Source organism: Apodemus sylvaticus, chromosome 7 (assembly GCF_947179515.1).
Source record: "Apodemus sylvaticus chromosome 7, mApoSyl1.1, whole genome shotgun sequence".
Taxonomy (NCBI): domain Eukaryota; kingdom Metazoa; phylum Chordata; class Mammalia; order Rodentia; family Muridae; genus Apodemus; species Apodemus sylvaticus.
Window position 1 is genome coordinate 93,662,344 of NC_067478.1, and position 20,840 is coordinate 93,683,183.

The window sequence follows — 20,840 nt, forward strand, 5'->3', positions numbered from 1 at the left end:
TTGTTTTGGCTCTGGCTTTTTCTAGCTATTTGTCTTTGAAATAAATCTTGAAGTTAGAGTGACCATTTGTCCCTCTGAGTCTCGTAGCTCCTTTAAGAGGGCTACTTGCTCCTTGTGGCTACCATTTGGTGGAGAGAAGAAATTTTTTCAGAGGCTCTCCTGCTGGCAGCTTCTCTTCCAAGTTGTCTTCCTCCCCGGGAGATAGTGTCAGCACCTGGACTATGACTAGATTTCAGAGTTTGTAGAGAAGGATAGACTTTGGTCTTTTTGAGAAATTAGGGAAAAGAGCAGACATAGACAGAAACCGTTTTAAATGTCCCTCCTCCATATCTATCAGAAGCGGGAGGTTTAAGAGAGCACAGAGACAGTGTCCGGACAAACGCTTTTTCAGAGAAGTAGATCCTGGAAGCAGGAAGAATTCTGAATAATGTCATTAATCGGAGACCAGTGGTTAAAGGCAGTAACCGGAACTTTTTTTTTTCCTTTTCTTGACCAAAAGTTGCATAGTAATCTCGTACTCTAGCCCATGTTTTCTTACCTATGGTTCCTTTCTCTGGAAACCAGGGACAATTTGTCCGATCTCCTTTTCTTAACCCAGCCCCGTGTCTTGCGAGATTCCTGAATTCCTGAAATGAGCAGGGATTGTTAAGTAAAAGCTTGCCCCATGGGGTCTCACCTTCTGAGACGAAGTTGTCGTGGAGATTTACCCCTGGCCAAGCGCGCCGGCGGGTCAACCGTGCCTTGACCAAATCCAGTTCTCTCAGGGAGCTGCTCCTCTCGGGGAGCCGAACACGGAGGGCCCTCCTCCTTGATCCACGACCTCCTTTCTCTAGATCACTCCACAGGTACCACACTGTTGGGCGCCAAAGTGTCCCGACCCGCAGGACAATCAACAGGGTTCCTTTAAGCCACCTAGAGGAAAGGCGATGGGGCGACAAGACAAAAGAGAGAGGCAGGACAGCCTGTCTAGTTCTGATCAAGCTGTCAAACTTTAATTTCCAGACAAGTCAATATAAAGGGAAGCATACAAGGTTTGGGAGGGGTAAAGGGGGGAACAATCTCAGGGGGTTGGCATCATTTCTAAGAAACAGTTTCTCATAATTTCTGGTAAAGTTAGTTATTGCTGTTGGAATGTTGGCATGATAAAAGGGGGGTCATGAGGCGGTGAAGTGGAAAGGGGTTGCTACAGTAACCTATCTACAGATGAACGTCAAAAGGAGGGGGTTTTGAGATTTACGTAGGAATAGTTCTTGGCATCTACAGATGAATTTCAAAGGGAGGGGGTTTTGAGATTTATGTAGGAACAGTTCTTGGCATGGAGATCTAAATGAGAATGACTCCTAGTATTGAGGTCTCCTGGCATTGAGAGCCAGGTGGGGATGGCTCCTGGTATGGAGAGTTCTTGGCATTGAGTTCTAAGTGAGGATGGCTCCCGACAAGCATCATGAAGCACCTACATCTCACCAGACACAATAACAGGAGTAGTATTTAGGTCATCTACTTTAGCTTCACCCGAGCCTCCTAAGTCAGTCTGGATGGCTTCCTTTTTCAAGTTCAGGCCAAAGTCACAATAAACAGGAAGAAGGATTTGTCTACAACTGATATGAGGCACTATGACTCTATATCTTTATCTACCCTTCCAGTCTTAGCCTTTCCACTTTATCTTTTTTAATTCTGGTTCATTTTTTAATTTCTTTCTATCTTCCCCATTAGCATATCACTTATGTTAAGAAATACAATTATCTTTTAATATCACCTACTTATTTATTTGTGAATTTCATACATTATAAATGTTGTTATAATACTCAATCTTCCCTTCAATCTTTATTTACAGTGTTTTCTTTTTTTTATCTTTTTTTGAGTATCTTCTTTATTTACATTGCCAGTGGTAAATCCTTTCACAATTTCTCTCCTCCCAAAACCACCCTCCCCAACGATCCTGTCATTAGGGAAATGCAGATCAAAACAACCCTGAGATTTCACCTTACACCAGTCAGAATGGCTAAGGTCAAAAGCTCAGGAGACAGCAGTTGTTGGTGAGGATGTGGAGAAAGAAATACTCCTCCACTGCTGGTGGAGCTGCAAGATGGTACAAGCACTTTGGAAATCAGTCTGGCGGTTCCTCAGAAAACTGGACATGACACTTCCGGAGGACCCTGCTATACCTCTCCTGGGCATATACCCAAAGCATTTCCCAGCATGCAATAAAGACACATGCTCCATTATGTTCATAGCAGCCTTATTTATAATAGCCAGAAGCTGGAAAGAACCCAGATGCCCCTCAAAAGAGGAATGGATACAGAAAATGTGGTATATTTACACAATGGAATACTACTCAGCAATTAGAAACAATGAATTCACAAAATTTTTAGGCAAATGGTTTGATCTGGAAAATATCATCCTAAGTGAGGTAACCCAATCACAAAAGAAACACATGGAATGCAATCTCTGATAAGTGGATATTAATTAGCCCAGAAGCCCTGAATACCCAAGGCACAAATTGCATAACAAATCACTCCCATGAGAAGTATGGAGAGGGTCCTGATCCTAGAAAGGATTAATATATCATTGGAGGGGAATCTAAGGACAGAGAAAAAGGAGGGAGGTGATTGGAGAATGGATGGAGAGAAGAAGGTTTATGAGACATATGGGGAGGGGGGATCTGAGAAAGGGGAAATCATTTGGAATGCAAACAAAGAATATAGAAAATAAAAATATTTTTAAAAAAGAATTTCAAATAAAAAAAAGAAATAAAAGAGAACATGAATCAAAACGTAGAAGCCCTTACAAACGAAAAACAAAAATCATTTTAAAGAAATTCAGGGTGGCGGTGGCCTTGGCCCAAGCGGCAGGCTGTTTGTGAAGCTGGGCTGGGCTGGGCCTGTTTTTGAGCTGCTGAGCTGTGGAGGACTTGGCTGGGGCTCTGGCCTAGGCCCCCCGAGGAGGTAGGCAGAGGTGGCAGGGCTGCCCTGGCCCATCTCTGGCTGCCTGCATCCCTTACATGTGGTCTCCCCCAGACAGGCCCCCGTGCACTCACCGTGTTCCCAGGCCGTTGGTCACCTGGGTGCACAAAAATGGCGAAGAGAGTTGCGGAAAAGGAATTAACCAATAGGAATTGGGATGAAGAAGACGAAGTTGAAGAGATGGGAACATTCTCTGTGGCCAGTGAGGAAGTCATGAAGAACAGAGCTGTCAAGAAGGCGAAGCAGAGAAATGCTGGGTTTGAATCTGATAGCGGAGGAGCCTTAGCGGTTTCAAAAGTTTGGTTGTGCCTTCTGGAGGAGGAGGAGGGTTTTCTGCATTTGGTGGTGGCTCTGGAGGGAAGCCTCTGGAAGGACTGACAAATGGAAACAGCACAGACAGTGCCATGCCCTTCTCCGTTGTAAAGACAGCAGCAGAGCCCAAGGCAGCCTTTGGATCTTTTGCTGTGAATGGCCTGCCCTACTGCCTTGGAGGATAAAAAGATTTCCAATCCCAAATGCAGCAGCAGCAGCAGCAGTCAACCGCCGCCCTCCTGCCCTGCTTCCAGGCCAGCCTGCCCTGCAAACACCTACCACAAGCAGCTGGCCGGCCTGAACTGCTCTGTCCTGGACTGGATCGTCAGGCACGTGAACACAAACCCGCTCTGTGACCTGACACCCATCTTTAAGGACTACAAGAGATACTTTTCAACGATCGATCGAGAAGCAGCTTGAAAATGGAGGTGGCAGCAGTTCTGAGAGCCAGACAGACAGGGCGACGGTTGGGATGGAATCTTCTTCCCTTTTTGGTTCAACAAAACTGCAGCAAGATTCACCGTTTTCATTCCATGGCAACAAAGCGGAGGACACGCCTGAAAAGGTGGAGTTTATAGCAGACAAGAAATCGGACGCAGCACAATGAGCAACAAGTGCCTCGTTTAATTTCGCCAAGAAAGTTGAGAGCTCAGTTCTGGGCTTCTTAAGCTCCGGCTTGCTAACTGGGTTTTTCGTTCTCTCCTGGAAATTCTGGTTTATTTGGTAAAGACGCTGCCCAGAACAAAGCAGCCTCCTCACCATTTCCTGCTAAAGTGTCAGAGGGCCAGGCAGGAGGCAGCAGTGAGTGCAGAGATGGTGAAGAAGAGGACAATGACGAACCACCCGAGGTGGTGGTGGCTGAAGTGAAGGAAGAGGATGCTTTTTACTCCAAAAAACGTAAACTATTTTACTAGAAAGACAATGAATTTAAAGAGAAGGGTGTGGGGACCCTGCATTTAAAACCCACAGCAACTCAGAAGACCCAGCTCTTGGTGCAAGCAGACACCTACTAGGCAACATACTGCTGAATGTTCTGATTCCACCCAATATGCCGTGCACCCGAACAGGGAAAAACAATGTCCTTATCGTCTGTGTCCCCAACCCCCCCACTTGATGAGAAGCAGCCCACTGTCCGGGTCACCATGCTGATTCGGGTGAAGACGAGTGAGGATGCGGACGAATTGCACAAGATTTTACTGCAGAAAAAGGATGCCCGAGCACTGCGGCCGACCAAGGCATGCTGCCATGTTGCTGCTTCCCCTCTTCCCCTAACGTAGTCACATTCTTTCCTCTTCTACTGTGACATTCTGAGAACTTCTAGGTAACTTGAACTTTTGTGAGGAAGACTGAGGCCAATAAATCCTCTCAGTGTGTCGAAGCTCTTCTCCCTTCCTAAGAACTAAGCAAAATACATTGGAGTGAAATGTTTGGGAAGATTTTTTTTAAATGTTGATTCATTGAGTAAACTGGCCTAAGTGAGTCTTAATGGACTATAATCAGGCTACCAGTTAGCTCTCCAAAGGCTCCCTCAGGCAGCCATGGGTGCCACTCTGCCTGCCCCGGGAGACCCCAGCAGTGTCCACAGTGTTGCAGAAGACGCCTGCCTGCTCCCCTCCTGTGGGCTTATCTGATCCGTGACTTGCACTCCTGTCAAATAGTGCACCGCCACACTGTGACCGCTTGTCCTGTTTCCTTCTGAGCTGAACTGTGGGTACTGGGATCTCAGTTGTCATCAGCCTGTCTTGGCAGGTGCTGGTCTTTGACCTGGAGCTGCTTGAATGAACCAGGAACTGCCTTTCCGTGGGAAAGGACACGAGTAAAGTAGCTCGTGGGGAGCTGGTGGTGGGTAGGCTGGGTTTGTAGTTTATTCATGAGGTGCTCTTACTTGCTTACCTCCCCGAGTTAACATGGACGGACAGACGGGGGCTGTCAGGAATGATGGATTTTATTAAAACCTCAAATTTGGTAGCGCTTTTATATCATTTCTATACCACAAACAAGCCTTTATTTTAAAAGAAAAAAGTAAAATTGTGCTGAAAAGGGTTGGGTGCTCATGGCCATTTGTGTCCTGGTGAGCCCTGGTGGGCACAGTCTAAATGGAGTCCTCTCAGGAGCCATGCACTCCTGAGAAAGAAGCTGGAGTGTGGGAGTTGAAGACAGCTCCTTCGGCCTGGAGCTTCAGAGCATGTGGTTTAGCATCTGAAAAGACCATTTTTATTTTTACTTTTTAAGGATGAGGTATTATTGTGTCCATTTGGAAGCGAGCCATGGCTCTACACACTGTTCGTGTCACTTCAGAGCAGTGAGGTCACTGATACCAGCATTCTCTGAAGACCAGACATGAGTTAAATGTGAGCTTGATGGCAGGTGGTTACGGGTCATGCCTAATCCCAGTGCCAGAAAAGCTGAGGCAGGAGATCATGTGAGTTCACAACAGCCTGAGCTACTTACTTAGTAAGATCCCCCCAATAAAGTAAAATAGAACGTCTGACTGTCTAAAGTTCCAGTTTCATTTCACATAAAGCCGTTTGACCCTAGGACCGGATCTTGTGTGAAGGCTCAGGGTCCGTACCCAGGTGCGCACTTGTGTGCTCAGATAGTGTACATATGCTCCAGCCTGGGCAAACAGTCACAAAAACTGGATGGCACAGCTGCTTTCTTACAGCCACAATACCAGGAGGGTGAAGCCTGGATAACTTATTTTCACGGGGGTCTTACTCTATGTATCCTGGCTAGCCTTGAACTCAGATACACCTACCTCTAACTCCTGAGCCCAGAACTGCTCTTGAGGTGGGGTGATAGTGCTCTGTGCTGAGCGTTTTGGCATGTATCTGCAGATGCACGTTTGTGCTTTCTGGGCTGTGGACTAAAGCAGTGCTTGCGTCTATTTGCCTTTTAGCATGGAGAACCGGTTCCTAGCAAGCAAGTTGCAGCTTCTCTTCCCCTGGCCTGGCCCGTTCACACTGGGCTTGCCCAGCTTCCCAAAGATGAGATGAGGGGTACGCATTCAGAACAGTTCTGTGTAGCCACACGCCTGTGGGCTGGCAAGGGTCAGCCTCCTGGGCACTTTCAGGAACTTGTCTCTTTGTGGTGGCAGTGCTCTGTGAGCAGCTGCCCCTGGCTTGAATATTTACCAAAAGAATAAAGCAAAAAAGGTTGTGAGTGGATTGCCTTCTAAAGCTCCCCAGCTGATTTTAATTGTAAATTAGTGAGTGTAGCTTTCTTTTTTCTAACATTCCCAGCAAAGTTTGCTGCTAAAAACTATAACTTTTGCTGTATACTGCTTTAACGATGTTTAGGTATGGGCCTTGAATTCCTGTTCTTTTTAAGACTTTAAGCATGAAGGGATGCTGAATTTTGTCAAATGCTTTTTCAGCATCCAATGAAATGACCATGTGGTTTTTTTCTTTGAGTTTGTTTATGAAGTGGATTGCATTGATGGATTTCTGTATATTGAATCAACCCTGCATCCCTGGGATAAAGCCCACTTGATCATGGTGGATGATCGTTTGGATGTGTTCTTTTACAGGGGAGAGATGTGGTGTGACTGTAACTCAGTGTCTTTATGCTTTAGGAGATGGCTCAGTGCATCTGAGTATGAGTCACTATGAAGTCTGTGTCACAGGGAGGCCCCCGGTGGGCGCTCTGTTCTTCCTCCACTGTTATATATATGATAACATAATTAACAATAAAGCAATAATAATATTAATCTTGGTAATATAAATAATATTTAGTCATCAGAGAGGCTTCCTGCTACAGGAGATGAAAATTCAGAGACACACTGTCAGTCATTACTCATAGAGTAAGATGTTGAACACATATTTCTCAATGGTATACTTCATGAAACCTCCCTCCTTATAACTAAGAAAACCTCATGGAAGCAGAGCAAGAAAGATTGTAAGAACCAGGAAAAATGGAGGACGACAAGAGAGCAAAGCCCTCTATGTCTAGTGAGAGAATCTCATACGAAGTCACAGAGAACAAAGCAGCAAGCTGAAAGACAACACTGGTTTTCCTCAAGTCCTACGCATATATATTCTAGCTTTCAGTTTAGTATTTTTATGAGATCCCTGAGTAAGTGAATGATTCATGAGATTCTTTAGGCTGTTTTTCTTCTGTTGATTTCCATTTGTCCGACTTTGATGTGCTAGTGTTTTGTTTTATCTTACTATCATTTTTTAATGAGTTGGTTATCTCTTAGAAGCCTGTTTGTTTCTAATGGGAGACAAAAAGGGAGTGGATCTAGATGGAAAGAGACAGGAGGAAGGACTAGATGGAGGAAAAGAAAGTCAAACTATAATGTGGATATATTAATAAGTATTCTCAATACCCTGTAAACTCTACAGAAAACTAAAATTAATAAATAAGTCAGAGCTGCGGATATGGTTCAGTGTGAAAGAGCAATTGTGGCACAGGAGTGAGCTTGAGTGGTTTGATGCTCAGTCCCCAAGTAAAAGATACATGTAATATTCATATAAGACAAGTTAGGTTCGCAAATAATTCATGTTATAACTTAGTGAAGATATAAAATATCATCTCTGATGTAAGTTAAGATTGAGTAGAAATGGTATCAACAAATGATAAATTGATTCATGATAAATAGATGCACACAGACACACACACACACAGAGAGAGAGAGAGACAGAGAGAGAGAGACAGAGACAGAGAGACAGACAGACAGACAGAGAGACAGAGAAACAGAGGGAGGAATGATAATACAAAATACATATACAAAAAGTTAACACTTTGATTTTTTAAAAATGATTATTGTTTTAACAAGAAATTTAAAGTCACTCCAGAAGAGAATATCATGGCAATTTTTCTTAGAATTATTTTAATTTATCATCCCTTAGCAGTTCTTAGTTTTAAAGCAGTCACCCTAATGGCAAACCATACTTTGATACCTAATTTTCTAAGCCACTGTAGTACTCAAAGAATGTCTTTAAAAAGTTACACAAATCCTTTCTGATGACAAGATGTATATGTGATGATAGGATAAAATACCTACTTCAAACACCAGCAGTGCTAAAGCTGAGAAACAATTTATCTGAATAAGAACTTATACTAAAGGATAGATAACACTAATCAGACCCCCTTTTTCATAAATTTGAAAAGATTTCAAATACATTTGTGAATCATTCCACTGAATTGCATAGTGACATAACTCATTTATTTAACAATATCACCATATTTTCTTTTGTGAAGTGGTAAATTTGAACCACAGGTTTTATATTATAGAGAAGAATTTGATACTGATATGAATCTAATCAATTTATGATTATGCTTTACAACTATACAAGGGTCAGAGAGGTTTGCAGTGTTGTAGTTACAAAGTGGGAAAATTGTACTTAAATTTATATTGACTTGCAATTCTCCTTGTATTAATTTTTTGCAGAATGTTACTCATTGGTGAAATGTTTATTACTATGCTTGTGGAAAAATTACAAGTGGCAAGCGGGAATGTCCCTAGACATTGGACTTTCAGGGTTGTGGGAAGTATAATAAGGAGAGTAAGAAAGAGACCAGTCACAATTCTGCCCTGAGGCTCAGGTACTCCTACTGGGAAATTATATTATTACTAAACATCCAAAACTAGTTATAACACTAAATGCAAACACAAGCTCAGTGACTTCTACCCTCAGGGGCCCACACATTGTGGGATGAAGTCTCATAACAAAGAGAGTAATTTCCTGGACTGCTAATGAATTTTCTCAGAAATCCTGATCTTATGGTACAAATTATCATTTAACTCAAGTGATGTTTTAGAGATTCATAGAAGGCAATGATTTTCTTTCCTTTATGTGAAAATAAATTTCTGGTGGAGTTCTTAAATACAGATCATGTTCCTCAGTGTTATTCTACTCACAGCATGCCTAAGTCATATCTATGCTGATGATTCTAACTTGCTTCATTATTATTACCTTAAACAATTTCTGAACAGTGAGGAGGAAGACATCATGTGTTTTTTGATAGCAGAAAGGACTCCAGAAAATCAAGGTGAGCAATAAATAATCCTTGCTTTCTCATTTACTCTTCAAACCTTTGTGGGTTAGATACATTTTACTCCTCTGCAATAATTCCTAGTGAAGTCTAGGAAAACCAAGTGAAGTAACAAGCAGTGATATCAGAGTTCTGACTGCATTTGTTGCTGGATGCATGGAGATAAAATGTGTGTGATGAAACAGGAAATGAAGCTTTTTGAGGAAAAGCCATGAGCAGTGGTGCTATTTGTATGCCTTGCTCGGTATTCACTAAGCACCAAACTTAGGTAACAGGAACTCCAGTTCTCAGTCTTGGATCAATGATGGGATATTTATTAATGGAATTTTATTCTCTTATTATTACAGATACAAGTCATGAAACAAATGGTTATGGGAAATAACTCTTCAGTGACTGAGTTCATTCTTATGGGTTTAACAGTTCAACCAGAGTTCCAGTTGTCCCTATTTGTCCTCTTCTTGTTGAACTACATAGCCACCGTGGTGGGAAACCTGAGCCTAATGAATCTCATTTGCCTAAATTCACATCTTCACACTCCCATGTACTTTTTCATCTTCAATCTGTCCTGCATTGATTTTTGCTATTCACTTGTTTGTAATCCCACAATGCTGATGAGTTTTGTTTCAGAGCAGAACGCCATCTCCTATGAAGGATGCATGAGTCAACTGTTTTTATTCTGCTTTTTTGCCAACTCTGAATGTTATGTGCTGACAGCCATGGCGTATGATCACTATGTGGCCATCTGTCATCCCCTCCAGTACACAACTGTCATGTCCACTAAGATCTGCTGTCTGCTGATGTTTGCTTCTTACTTGATGGGTTTTGCTGGGGCCATGACTCACACAGCATTTATGATTAGGCTCAGTTTTTGTAATTCAAACATCATCAACCATTACATGTGTGACATCTTACCTCTGCTTTGGATCTCCTGCAGTAACACCTATGTCAATGAGCTTGTGAGCTCTGCTGTTGTTGGAACAATTATCATTTTATCTAGCCTCATTATCTTAGTCTCATATGCTATGATCCTTTCCAATATCCTTCGTATGTCATCAAGCAAGGGTTGGTCCAAAGCCCTGGGCACTTGTGGGTCTCACATCATAACTGTTAGCCTCTTTTATGGGTCTGGTCTCCTTGCATATGTCAAGCCATCCTCTGCTGAAACTGTGGGCCAGGGGAAATTTTTCTCAGTATTTTACACACTTGTGGTACCCATGATGAATCCTCTCAATTACAGCCTCAGGAACAAGGATGTCAAAATTGCTGTGAAGAGAACAATGAAAAGAATCACAAGCTGAATGAAGAGTTGTGCTTTCTTTAGTCCTGTCCTACTGCATTGCTTTATCCTTTCTAATTGTGTTTTTCATCACATTCTTCTGTTCTGATTCATTTATTGTCTAGAGTATGGAAAAATGTCTACTGTAATCTCTTTATTCCTAATCTGAAATGTAAGTTTTCTGTCTAATTTTTTTCCATCAGAGTTGTTTTCATCTTCATATTTCCCAAGATGTTGGTCATTGCTAAAATTAGATCAAGATCCTGTTCCCCTGTATTCCTTTTCTAGAAAATAACAATGATTATGGCTTTATGTTATATGACTTTTCTGCAAGGAAATTCATGAATGAGATCTTTATGCCACCCTCTCTCTCTTTCTCTCTCTCTTTCTCTCTCTCTTTCTCTTGCTTTCTTCCATTTTCTTTCTTTCTTGCTTTTCATAGACAATTTTGATTTTCTTTGCCTGCTTTTTCCTTAGACAACAGTAGTTTCATTAACTAAGTTACTTAGATGAGGCAAAAGAAGACAAAAATGTAGATATAGCATAGTTGTCAAATTCTCAAAATTATTTTTTTCAATTAGAAAGGTTTATTATTCCAGACTTTCAGTCTCACATTTATAATGACATTCTGTACTTTATTTAAATAATATTTGATTCTTGCAATACTATGAGGAAGTTATCAACCTTGTCCACAACCACAATTTTGATAATAAACAGACAATCTGGTTGTCTTGTTGAATCAAGGTGAAAGTGACACTGTCTTTTTCTGATATAGTGATTGGTCTATGATTGTTGTATTCCTGGGAACAAAACAAGGGGTAATTTATTTCCTCTGTTCCTTATGTTTGACAGATGCAATTTTGTAAAAACAATGTATTTGCTTCCTGTAAAAAACAAACCACAATTGTGCTTAAGGTTTTGGAATAGTTATAAACATACTTTTGTCTGAGATTGATTCTCATGGCCAAGAGAAATATGTATATCTATATTGCTATTTCTATATGTAGCTCAACAAGGAAGTTGTTATATAACTTTTTAATGGCACACAGCTTATGATTTAGAAATTAGGATCATACTCGTTGTGTATAGGTACAGAAATACAAAAGCAGATGGTTATGAAAATACAGACCTTATACAGAGTTGTTTCATAATGATTTTAAAAGCTGGGTTTTTTTCAGTGACTAGACTGAGCCATGATGACTTATTATAGAGATAATGAAAATATTTAGGTTGTATTGTTAAAATGCTCATGTTCCTAGAGTGCACATATTTAAGTAGCACATACATGGGACAGAGTAATATTTTCATCCTATTTTATGATTAGGGATTGTTTTTCTAGCATGGTAAGACTACAGAGATCGAAAAGATTTTCCAAAGAGTCATGTTCTCTTAGTTAAATGTATATTTAAGTAACCTATCTCAAGTGACATATTTTTGTAGAGAAAAATGACTTAGTTTGACTCCTAAAAAGCAGTTAATTGTACTGTGCAACATATTCTTTTGTGTGTCTTAACATTACCAGAATAAATTCAGACCAAATGATCCTTCATCTATATCATAAGACCTTTTCTGGGGACACAAGGATATATTTTTGTTATTCTACTTAGGGTACCAACAACAGACAAAAAAAAACATTGAAAAACCAATGAACTTTTTGGGATTGCTCACTGAAGTGTAGATGATGGAGCACTGTTAGGAATATGAGAGACTCAAGTATAGCTGCATCACTGATAAGCCCTGGCCATCATGAGCAATGACTCACTAAATCCCCAAATTGTCAGGCAGTCAACTCTACATAGAGCATTCTTCCTGCAGGGGGCTATTTACAAATAAGGTTTTCTTGAGATGGTGAATCATGAATATTTTGAGCTTCCTGAATATTAGGAAAATTGCCTTTCCACCAGAAGAGACTACTTAAATTTGGAGGGAACAGTATAAAAAACAGTGGGTATATGTGCACTGAAGAACCTTTAAACTGTGGTTCTTTTATTTATATAGAACTATCAACTAACTGGACCACACCCACCCCAGAGCTCCCAGGGACTAAACCACCATCCTAAGAGTATACATGGAGGGAATCATGGCTCCAGCTGCATATGTAGCAGAGTATGGCCTTAGCTTGCATCAGTGAGGGAAATCCCTTGGTTCTGTAGAAGCTTGATGCCACAGAATAGGAGGAGGCTAGGTCAGTGAGGCAAAAATGGGTAGGTGGGTGGGTGAGTAAAGTAACACTAACATAGAGGCAGGGGGAGTTGGGTTGGGATAGGGGGACTGTGGAGGAAAAACCAGGAATGGGGATACCTGAAATGTAAATAAATAAAATGACAAATAAAAGAGAAAGAGAAATAAAAATATTGTATGCTTTTTAATTTTTTTTGGCTTTTTTTAAAGTTCAAATAATTGTGAAAAATGGTCTGAAAATTACTTACATATACATATTTTAGTAGAAATGCACAATTCCTTAAGGTCACAAGGTCAGGTGTATAAAACCAAAACCTAAAATGTACTTAAATTAAAAGTAAATATTGAGTTGTAAGTTCAAGATGAAGTGTCATCTGAGCATTCTTTTCTAGTCAACCTCATAACCTGGTGGCTCAGTTCTATAAAGTAAATGGGCTTGTTTATTCCTTCCATTTGCATGTGTGTAAACTGTTTATATGAATGTTTGCACACATATGGGGTACATGCATGTACATGTGTGTTCATGACAATGCATGAGGTTGGTATCAGGAGACTTTAACCATGATCTATGCATTCATTGAGTAAGAGACTCTCAGTTGATTTCTAAGCTCAGCAATATAGCTAGTCTTGATAGCTAGCTTTCTCCAAAGATATCCCACCTCTGCCTTCTGAGTACTGCAACTAAAGGCAGATCAAAGTGCTCACCAAAAAATTCTGTGGCTTCTCAATTTTGACTTCCAGTTCTCACTTTTACATGGCACGTGCTTTATCCATTAAGCTATAATCTTAGCAAAAAAAAGTTTATTTTAAAAGTTTAATTTCTATTATTGATCAGGATAAATGGAATACTTTTTGTATTTTAATCAACTCCAAATTTAATATTTATGACTAAAATTTTGGTCTGCAACCTTACGTAAAATCTAAACCTCAGTAAACTATTTCCTCTCTCTAGGAAGGAATGTTTCAAGTCAAAAGATATATGTACAGAAAAATTGAAATGCCCTGCTTAGCATACAGATACAACATGTTTGCTGCAATTGTAACATTGATCTCAGGGTAACAATGTCTGCTTTCCTGTCATTTATAGTAATACTTCTGCAGGTATGCTGCACAATATAAGTGGTCACACCAAGTTACTATTGAGACAATTCTCTGTGAAACTTAGCTGTGATTATGACTAGTCACATATTTAAATAGCATATGAATTTTGTAAGATGGAGCAGGAGGAGTTATTTATTTTCTCTTAAAATATAATTACACCATTTTCTTTTTTCCCTTACTTTACCATCTCCCCATTTCTGAATTCTCTCAAATTAATGGCCTCTTTTTATTTCATACACACACGTACTATATGTATCTATATCTTTCCAAATCAATAACTATTTATCTGTCCTTACACACATATATGTCATACACACACACACACACACACACACACGCGCGCGCATATACACACACATATGTATACATATAATCTGTCTATTTTGCTGAATCTGTTCAGTATTGCTTGAACGTATCATTTCAGGGTAGATGACTTGGTATTTAGGAACCAGTAAGAGTATCAATTGCTGGGGAAGATGAATTTACTTTAGGAATTAATTTGTCTAGATGTGATGTCTCATGAGATTTCTCCCACATCAATGTATCTATTAAAATGGTGTTTTACTTATTAAAGTCTTGTTTTGCATAAATATTTTTGAAATATCATGGGTCTGTCATTTCTGGGTAAATCAACATCCCAAAAGAATTCCTGGTACTCTGTACCATAATCTTACTGTTTCCTCTTTCCTAATATTTCCTGAGCCTTAGGTGCAGGATATGTATTGCAGATTTATAAATTGGAACTTGGAAGCAAAGATGATTTGTTCTCTTCAATTTTACCACCTGTGGCGTTCTTCATTTATTGCAAAAAGTAGCTTCATTGATGAGTGGTGTGAGGTATATATATGCGGTTGGTACAAGGAAATATATTTAGAATACAGGTAAGAAGAATTATGCTGTTTTAATAAAGTGGTGATTGTATGTTCTGCTTTAGAATACATAACCTCACTAGCTCTGGGTACTGAGTAGGTTTTCAGTATCTAGCATAATTCCCTTCTATTGAGCAGACTTGAGGTCTATTTAGACAGCTGCTGGTTGCCTCCTAGGTATGAGGTGCTACTTTTCATCTTTAGGAGTGTCTTACCATGTTAGTCATTGTTATGATTCATAGGTGTCACTACTGAATTGGACTACAGATTGATTCTCTTTTTCGACAACTCAATTATCAATTTGTAGAACCATGAAACTAGTCCTTGTGGGGTAGGCTTTTAGGTCAGATCTTGATTTTTTTTTTTTTACATATTGTGTTTGAAGTGTGTGGTATTTTCATCAAGCTGTTTTATTTTCAACTTCTGGGGGGCACCCAATGGCAACAGCAGTATCCTATATTCTTTTTGATGTTCGCTGGTTTCCATTGGACAACAACTCAATATGGGTCTTCCTATTCCTGGTCATGACATTTTTGATTGATGGGTTATGTCCTTTGGGGGAGTATTATCAGCACAAAAGTGATAATTTCATTTAAACTGTATATGTATATGCATATAGTAGGCTTGTATGTATGAAATGTTTAGAGATTGTTTTTAATTGGAGATTTCCTATTTCAAGTAAGCTTTATGTATTCTCATTGTACACAGTTTTTAAATTCCCAAGTCCCTGTTCCTCTCTGATGTGGTTAAAACTATTAATTATGTTTTTGACTAGAATAATTATGGAACAGCTCAAATGCATGTATGTTTACTTCCCCTTTCCACTAATTTTCTCTTTTATTGAAAATAAGTTTTTCTCATATAATATATTGATTACAGTTTCCCCTCCCTCAACTTCTCCCAGTTCCTCCACCACTGCCCTACCATCCAGATCTACTTACTCCCTTTCTGTCTCTCATTAGAAAACAAAAGACCTCTAAAAGTTAACAACAAAACCTAATAAAGTAAAATATAACAAAACCATCACATTGTAGTTGGAGAAAGCAAACCAACAGAAAGCAAAGAACACAAAAGAAGCCACAAAACTCAGAAACAAATTGTTCACTCACTCCAGAGTCTTATAAAAGCACTAAACTGAAATCTATAATACATATGGAGATGATCTTTTACAGACCTATGCAGGCATTCTGCTTGCTGCTTCAGTCTCTGTACGTTCAGACAAGCTTTGCTCAGTTGATTTAGAGGACTTTCTTCTCTTGGTACTCTTCATCTTCTATGACAGTCTTTCTGCCTCTTATTGACATATGTAAGGTTTGAGATGAGAGATTTGACAGAACCAAGCTTTTTTTTTTAATTTTATGTATATTTTTTATTCGATATATTTTTTATTTACATTTCAAATGATTTCCCCTTTTCTAGCCCCCCACTCCCCGAAAGTCCCATAAGCCCCCTTCTCTCCCCCTGTCCTCCCACCCACCCCTTCCCACTTCCCTGTTCTGGTTTTGTCGAATACTGCTTCACTGAGTCTTTCCAGAACAAGGGGCCACTCCTCCTTTCTTCCTGTACCTCATTTGATGTGTGGATTATGTTTTGGGTATTCCAGTTTTCTAGGTTAATATCCACTTATTAGTGAGTGCATACCATGATTCACCTTTTGAGTCTGGGTTACCTCACTTAGTATGATGTTCTCTAGCTCCATCCATTTGCCTAAGAATTTCATGAATTCATTGTTTCTAATGGCTGAATAGTACTCCATTTTGTAGATATACTACATTTTTTTGCATCCACTCTTCTGTTGAGGGATACCTGGGTTCTTTCCAGCATCTGGCAATTATAAATAGGGCTGCTATGAGCATAGTAGAGCATGTATCCTTATTACATGGTAGGGAATCCTCTGGGTATATGCCCAGGAATGGTATAGCAGGATCTTCTGGTAGTGAGGTGCCCAATTTTTGGAGGAACCGCCAGACTGATTTCCAGAGTGGTTGTACCAATTTGCAACCCCACCAGCAGTGAAGGAGTGTTCCTCTTTCTCCACATCCTCTCCAACACCTGCTGTCTCCTGAATTTTTAATCTTAGCCATTCTGGCTGGTGTAAGGTGAAATCTCAGGGTTGTTTTGATTTGCATTTCCCTAATGACTAATGAAGTTGAGCATTTTTTAAGATGCTTCTCTGCCATCTGAAGTTCTTCAGGTGAGAATTCTTTGTTTAACTCTGTAGCCCATTTTTTAATAGGGTTGTTTGGTTTTCTGGAGTCTAACTTCTTGAGTTCTTTATATATATTGGATATTAGCCCTCTATCTGATGTAGGATTGGTGAAAATCTTTTCCTAATTTGTTGGTTGCCGATTTGTCCTTTTGATGGTGTCCTTTGCCGTACAGAAACTTTGTAATATTATGAGGTCCCATTTGTCAATTTTTGATCTTAGAGCATACGCTATTGGTGGAACCAAGCTTTTTAAAACATATTCTTCCCATTCTTCCCATGTCTCAATCTTTCTCTTTGTAATGTGTGGTTGATCTGGTGAAGGAGAAAGCCTCTGTAAAAATCTGTGAGTATAGAAGAATACCATTTGATGTCATTTTTCTTTCTTTTTTTTTTTTTTTTTTTGCTTTTTCTTTATTACTTAGCTTTTAGAGGACTATCTAAACTTTGGTTCTTTGTCAGGATCCACATGAAGACCAAGCTACAAATCAGCTACATTTATTTGGGGAGGCTTAGGGCCAGACCATGTGCATTTTCTGGTTGGTAGTTTAGTCTTTGATAACCCCAAGGGCTCAGGTCAGTTGACATTCTTGGTCTTCATGTGGGGAGTTCCTATGCCGTTTGAGACCCTCAATCCTTCCAGATACTCTCCCATAAGACTCCTCAAGCTCTATCCACTGTTAGGCTGTAGGTTTATCATTCTGAGTCAGATGTTGGTGAGCCACTCTCAGGACAACATGCTGCTATCCGCAAGCAAACAAAAGGTCATTAATAGTGTTAGGCATTGGTACTTGCATATGGGAAGGGTCTCATTTTGGGTTGGTTATTTGTTGGCCATTCCATCATTCTCTGCTCCATCTCTGTGTCTGCATTACTTATAAAGAGGACACATTTTGGAAAGTGTTATGGTAATGTTAATGTCTCTACTGCTCCACTGGGGTTCCTGCCTAATATAGGAGGTTGCAGCTTCAAGTTCCATATCCTGATGTTGTGAATTATAGCTAAGGTCATCCTCAATGATTCTTGGCTACTTCTTCTTTTGCTAGGTTTGTCTTTTCCTTGAGATGCCCAAAATCTCTTCAACCCTGTCAGTGTCAGATTTCCATTTATTTTCTAGCAGTCTCTCCTGTCCTTCCTCACTCTTGATCCTGAACATCTCCCCATCCTCTTTGTCGTTTCTGTTCCCTGCTTGTTCCCTCCATCTGCTCTTATGACTCTTTTATTTTCCCCTTCTAAGTGAGATTCAAGCATCCTCACTTGGACCTTCCTTCTTCTTTAATTCCTTCAGGTCTGTATAGAGTAGTATGGAGCTTGCAATTTTTAGCAATATTCGGTTATAAGTGAGTACACATTATGACCATCTTGCAAAAAGCAATTTACAGATTCAAAGTGAGTCCCATCAAAATTCCAAAACAAGTTTTATACACCTGAGTAACAAATTCTCAGGTTCATAGTGAAAACAAACAAACAAACAAACCCATAAAAATCCTGAACAATGAAACATCACTGGCAGGAATAACGATCCCTGACTTCAAGCTGAACTGAAAAGAGTAATACTGATTAAAAACTGCATGGTCCTGGTAGAGAAGCAAAAGTGTTAATCAATGGAACTAAATACAAGTCCCAGAAATGCACACATCTATGGACACATGATTTTTGTTTTGTTTTGATTTTTTTAAGATTATATATATATATATATATATATATATATATATATATATATATATATATATATATAGGTACACCATAGCTGTGGACCCCAGTCTCTCAGTCTCTCTGGTTGAGTAGCTGTCTTCAGACGCACCAGAAGAGGGCATCAGATCTCATTACAGATGGATGTGAGTCACCATGTGGATGCTGAGATTTGAACTCGGGACCTTTGGACAAGCATCCAGTGCTCTTAACCGCTGAGCCATCTCTCCAGCCCCATGATTTTTGATAAAGAAGCCACAATCATAAAAAGTAAAAAAGAAAGTGTCTTTTTTATTTTTATTTTTATTTTCTATATTCTTTATTTACATTCCAAATGATTTCCCCTTTCCCGGATCCCCCCTCTCCATATGTCCCATAAACCTTCTTCTCTCCATCCCTTCTTCAATCACCTCCCTCCTTTTTTTCCTCTGTCCTTATATTCCCCTCCAATGCAAGATCAATTCTTTCCAGGATCAGGACCTTCTCCATACTTCTTCATAGGAATCATTTGTTATGCAATTTGTGCCTTGGATATTAAGGGCTTCTGGGCTAATTAATATCCACTTATCAGAGATTGCATTCCATGTGTATTCTTTTGTGACTGGGTTACCTCACTTGGGATGATATTTTCCAGATGAAAACATTTGCCTAAAAATTTTGTGAATTCATTTTTTCTAATTGCTGAGTAGTATTCCATTGTGTAAATATACCACATTTTCTATATCCATTCCTCCTTTGAGGGGCATCTGGGTTCTTTCCAGCTTCTGGCTATTTTAAATAAGGCTGCTATGACTATATTGGAGCATGTGACTTTATTGCATGCCGGGGAATCCTTTGGGTATGTGCCCAGGAGAGGTATGGCGGGGTCCTCCGGAGGTGTCATGTCCAGTTTTCTGAGGAACCGCCAGACTGATTTCCAAAGTGGTTGTACCATCTTACAGCCCCACCAGCAGTGGAGGAGTGTTCCTCTTTCTCCACATCCGCGTCAACACCTGCTGTCTCCTGAGTGTTTGACCTTAGCCATTCTGACTAATGTAAGGTGAAATCTCAGGGTTGTTTTGATTTGCATTTCCCTAATGACTAATGATGTTGAGCACTTCTTAAGGTGCCTCTTGGCCATCAGAATTTCTTCAGGTAAAAGTTCTTTGTTTAGATCTGTGCCCCAATTTTTAATAGGGTTATTTGTTTCCCTGGGGTCTAACTTCTTGAGTTCCTTGTATATATTGGATATTAGCCCTCTATCAGATGTAGGGTTGGTGAATATCCTTTCCCAATTTGATGGTTGCCGTTTTGTCCTTTTAACAGTGTCCTTTGCCTTACAGAAACTTTGTAATTTTATGAGGTCCCATTTGTCAATTCTTAATCTTAGAGCCTAAGCTATTTGTGATCTGTTCAGGAACTCCCCCCCCCCCCCCCGTGCCCATGTCCTCTAGCGTCTTCTCCAGTTTCTTTTCTATTAGTTTCAGTGTGTCTGGTTTTACATGGAGGTCCTTGATCCAGTTGGAGTGAAGTTTAGTACATGGAGATAAGAATGGATCAATTCGCATTCTTCTGCATGCTGACCTCCAATTGAACCAGCACCATTTGTTGAAAAGGCTATCTTTTTTCCACTGGATGTTTTTGACATCCTTTGTCGAAGATCAAGTGACCGTAGGTGTGTGGGTTCATTTCTGGACACACAGTCATTCATTAAACTTAGAGTAAGACCTTGGAACACATAGTTATAAATGGGACATATTCATCAAATCTCCCCATATAGGTATGAGGAAAACCCTCAGACATAGAGCCAGAAGAGGTATAAGAACAAGAGCAGATGGAAGACAACAGAAGAATAAGTTCCTCTACATCTATGGAGCAAAGCTCATAGAAATCACAGAACAAAGCAGCAAGCACAGGGACAACAATGGCCTGCTTCAAGTTCCATGCATATATATTCTAGCTTTCAGTTCAGTATTTTTATAGGACCCCTGAATGTGCAACTGAGTGGATCTCTGACTTCTCTTGGTGTTCTTTTTCTCCCGTTTATTTACATTGTCCAAATTTGATGTGATAGGGTTTCTTTTTGTTTGTATGATCTTACCTATATTTGCTGTTATTAGAAGTATATTTGTCTATAATGAGAGGCAGAAAGGGAGTGGATTTAGATGTGGGAGGCAGGAGTACATCCGAGGGGAGAATCTGAGTGGAGTAGAGGGAAATGAAAATGTAATCTAGATATATTAAAGAAAAGAAGTTGACTT

At 39.8% G+C, this 20,840-nt stretch overlaps 1 protein-coding gene and 1 pseudogene across 1 annotated transcript; both read left to right on the forward strand.

Moving 5' to 3' along the window:
* Nucleotides 1–3,066: 3,066 nt before the first annotated feature.
* LOC127690067 (nuclear pore complex protein Nup50-like) lies at nucleotides 3,067–4,601 on the forward strand (annotated as a pseudogene).
* A 5,015-nt stretch (nucleotides 4,602–9,616) lies between these two features.
* On the forward strand, nucleotides 9,617–10,573 carry LOC127690068 (olfactory receptor 143-like). The gene has a single exon (XM_052189623.1). The coding sequence runs from the start codon at nucleotides 9,632–9,634 to the stop codon at nucleotides 10,571–10,573; it is 942 nt and encodes a 313-aa protein (XP_052045583.1). The 5' UTR covers nucleotides 9,617–9,631.
* Nucleotides 10,574–20,840: the final 10,267 nt, after the last annotated feature.

What these genes read in the sequence shown, in the direction of transcription:
- LOC127690068 (XM_052189623.1), top strand. Translation starts at nt 9,632, where the DNA reads ATGAAACAAATGGTTATGGGAAATAACTCTTCAGTGACTGAGTTCATT.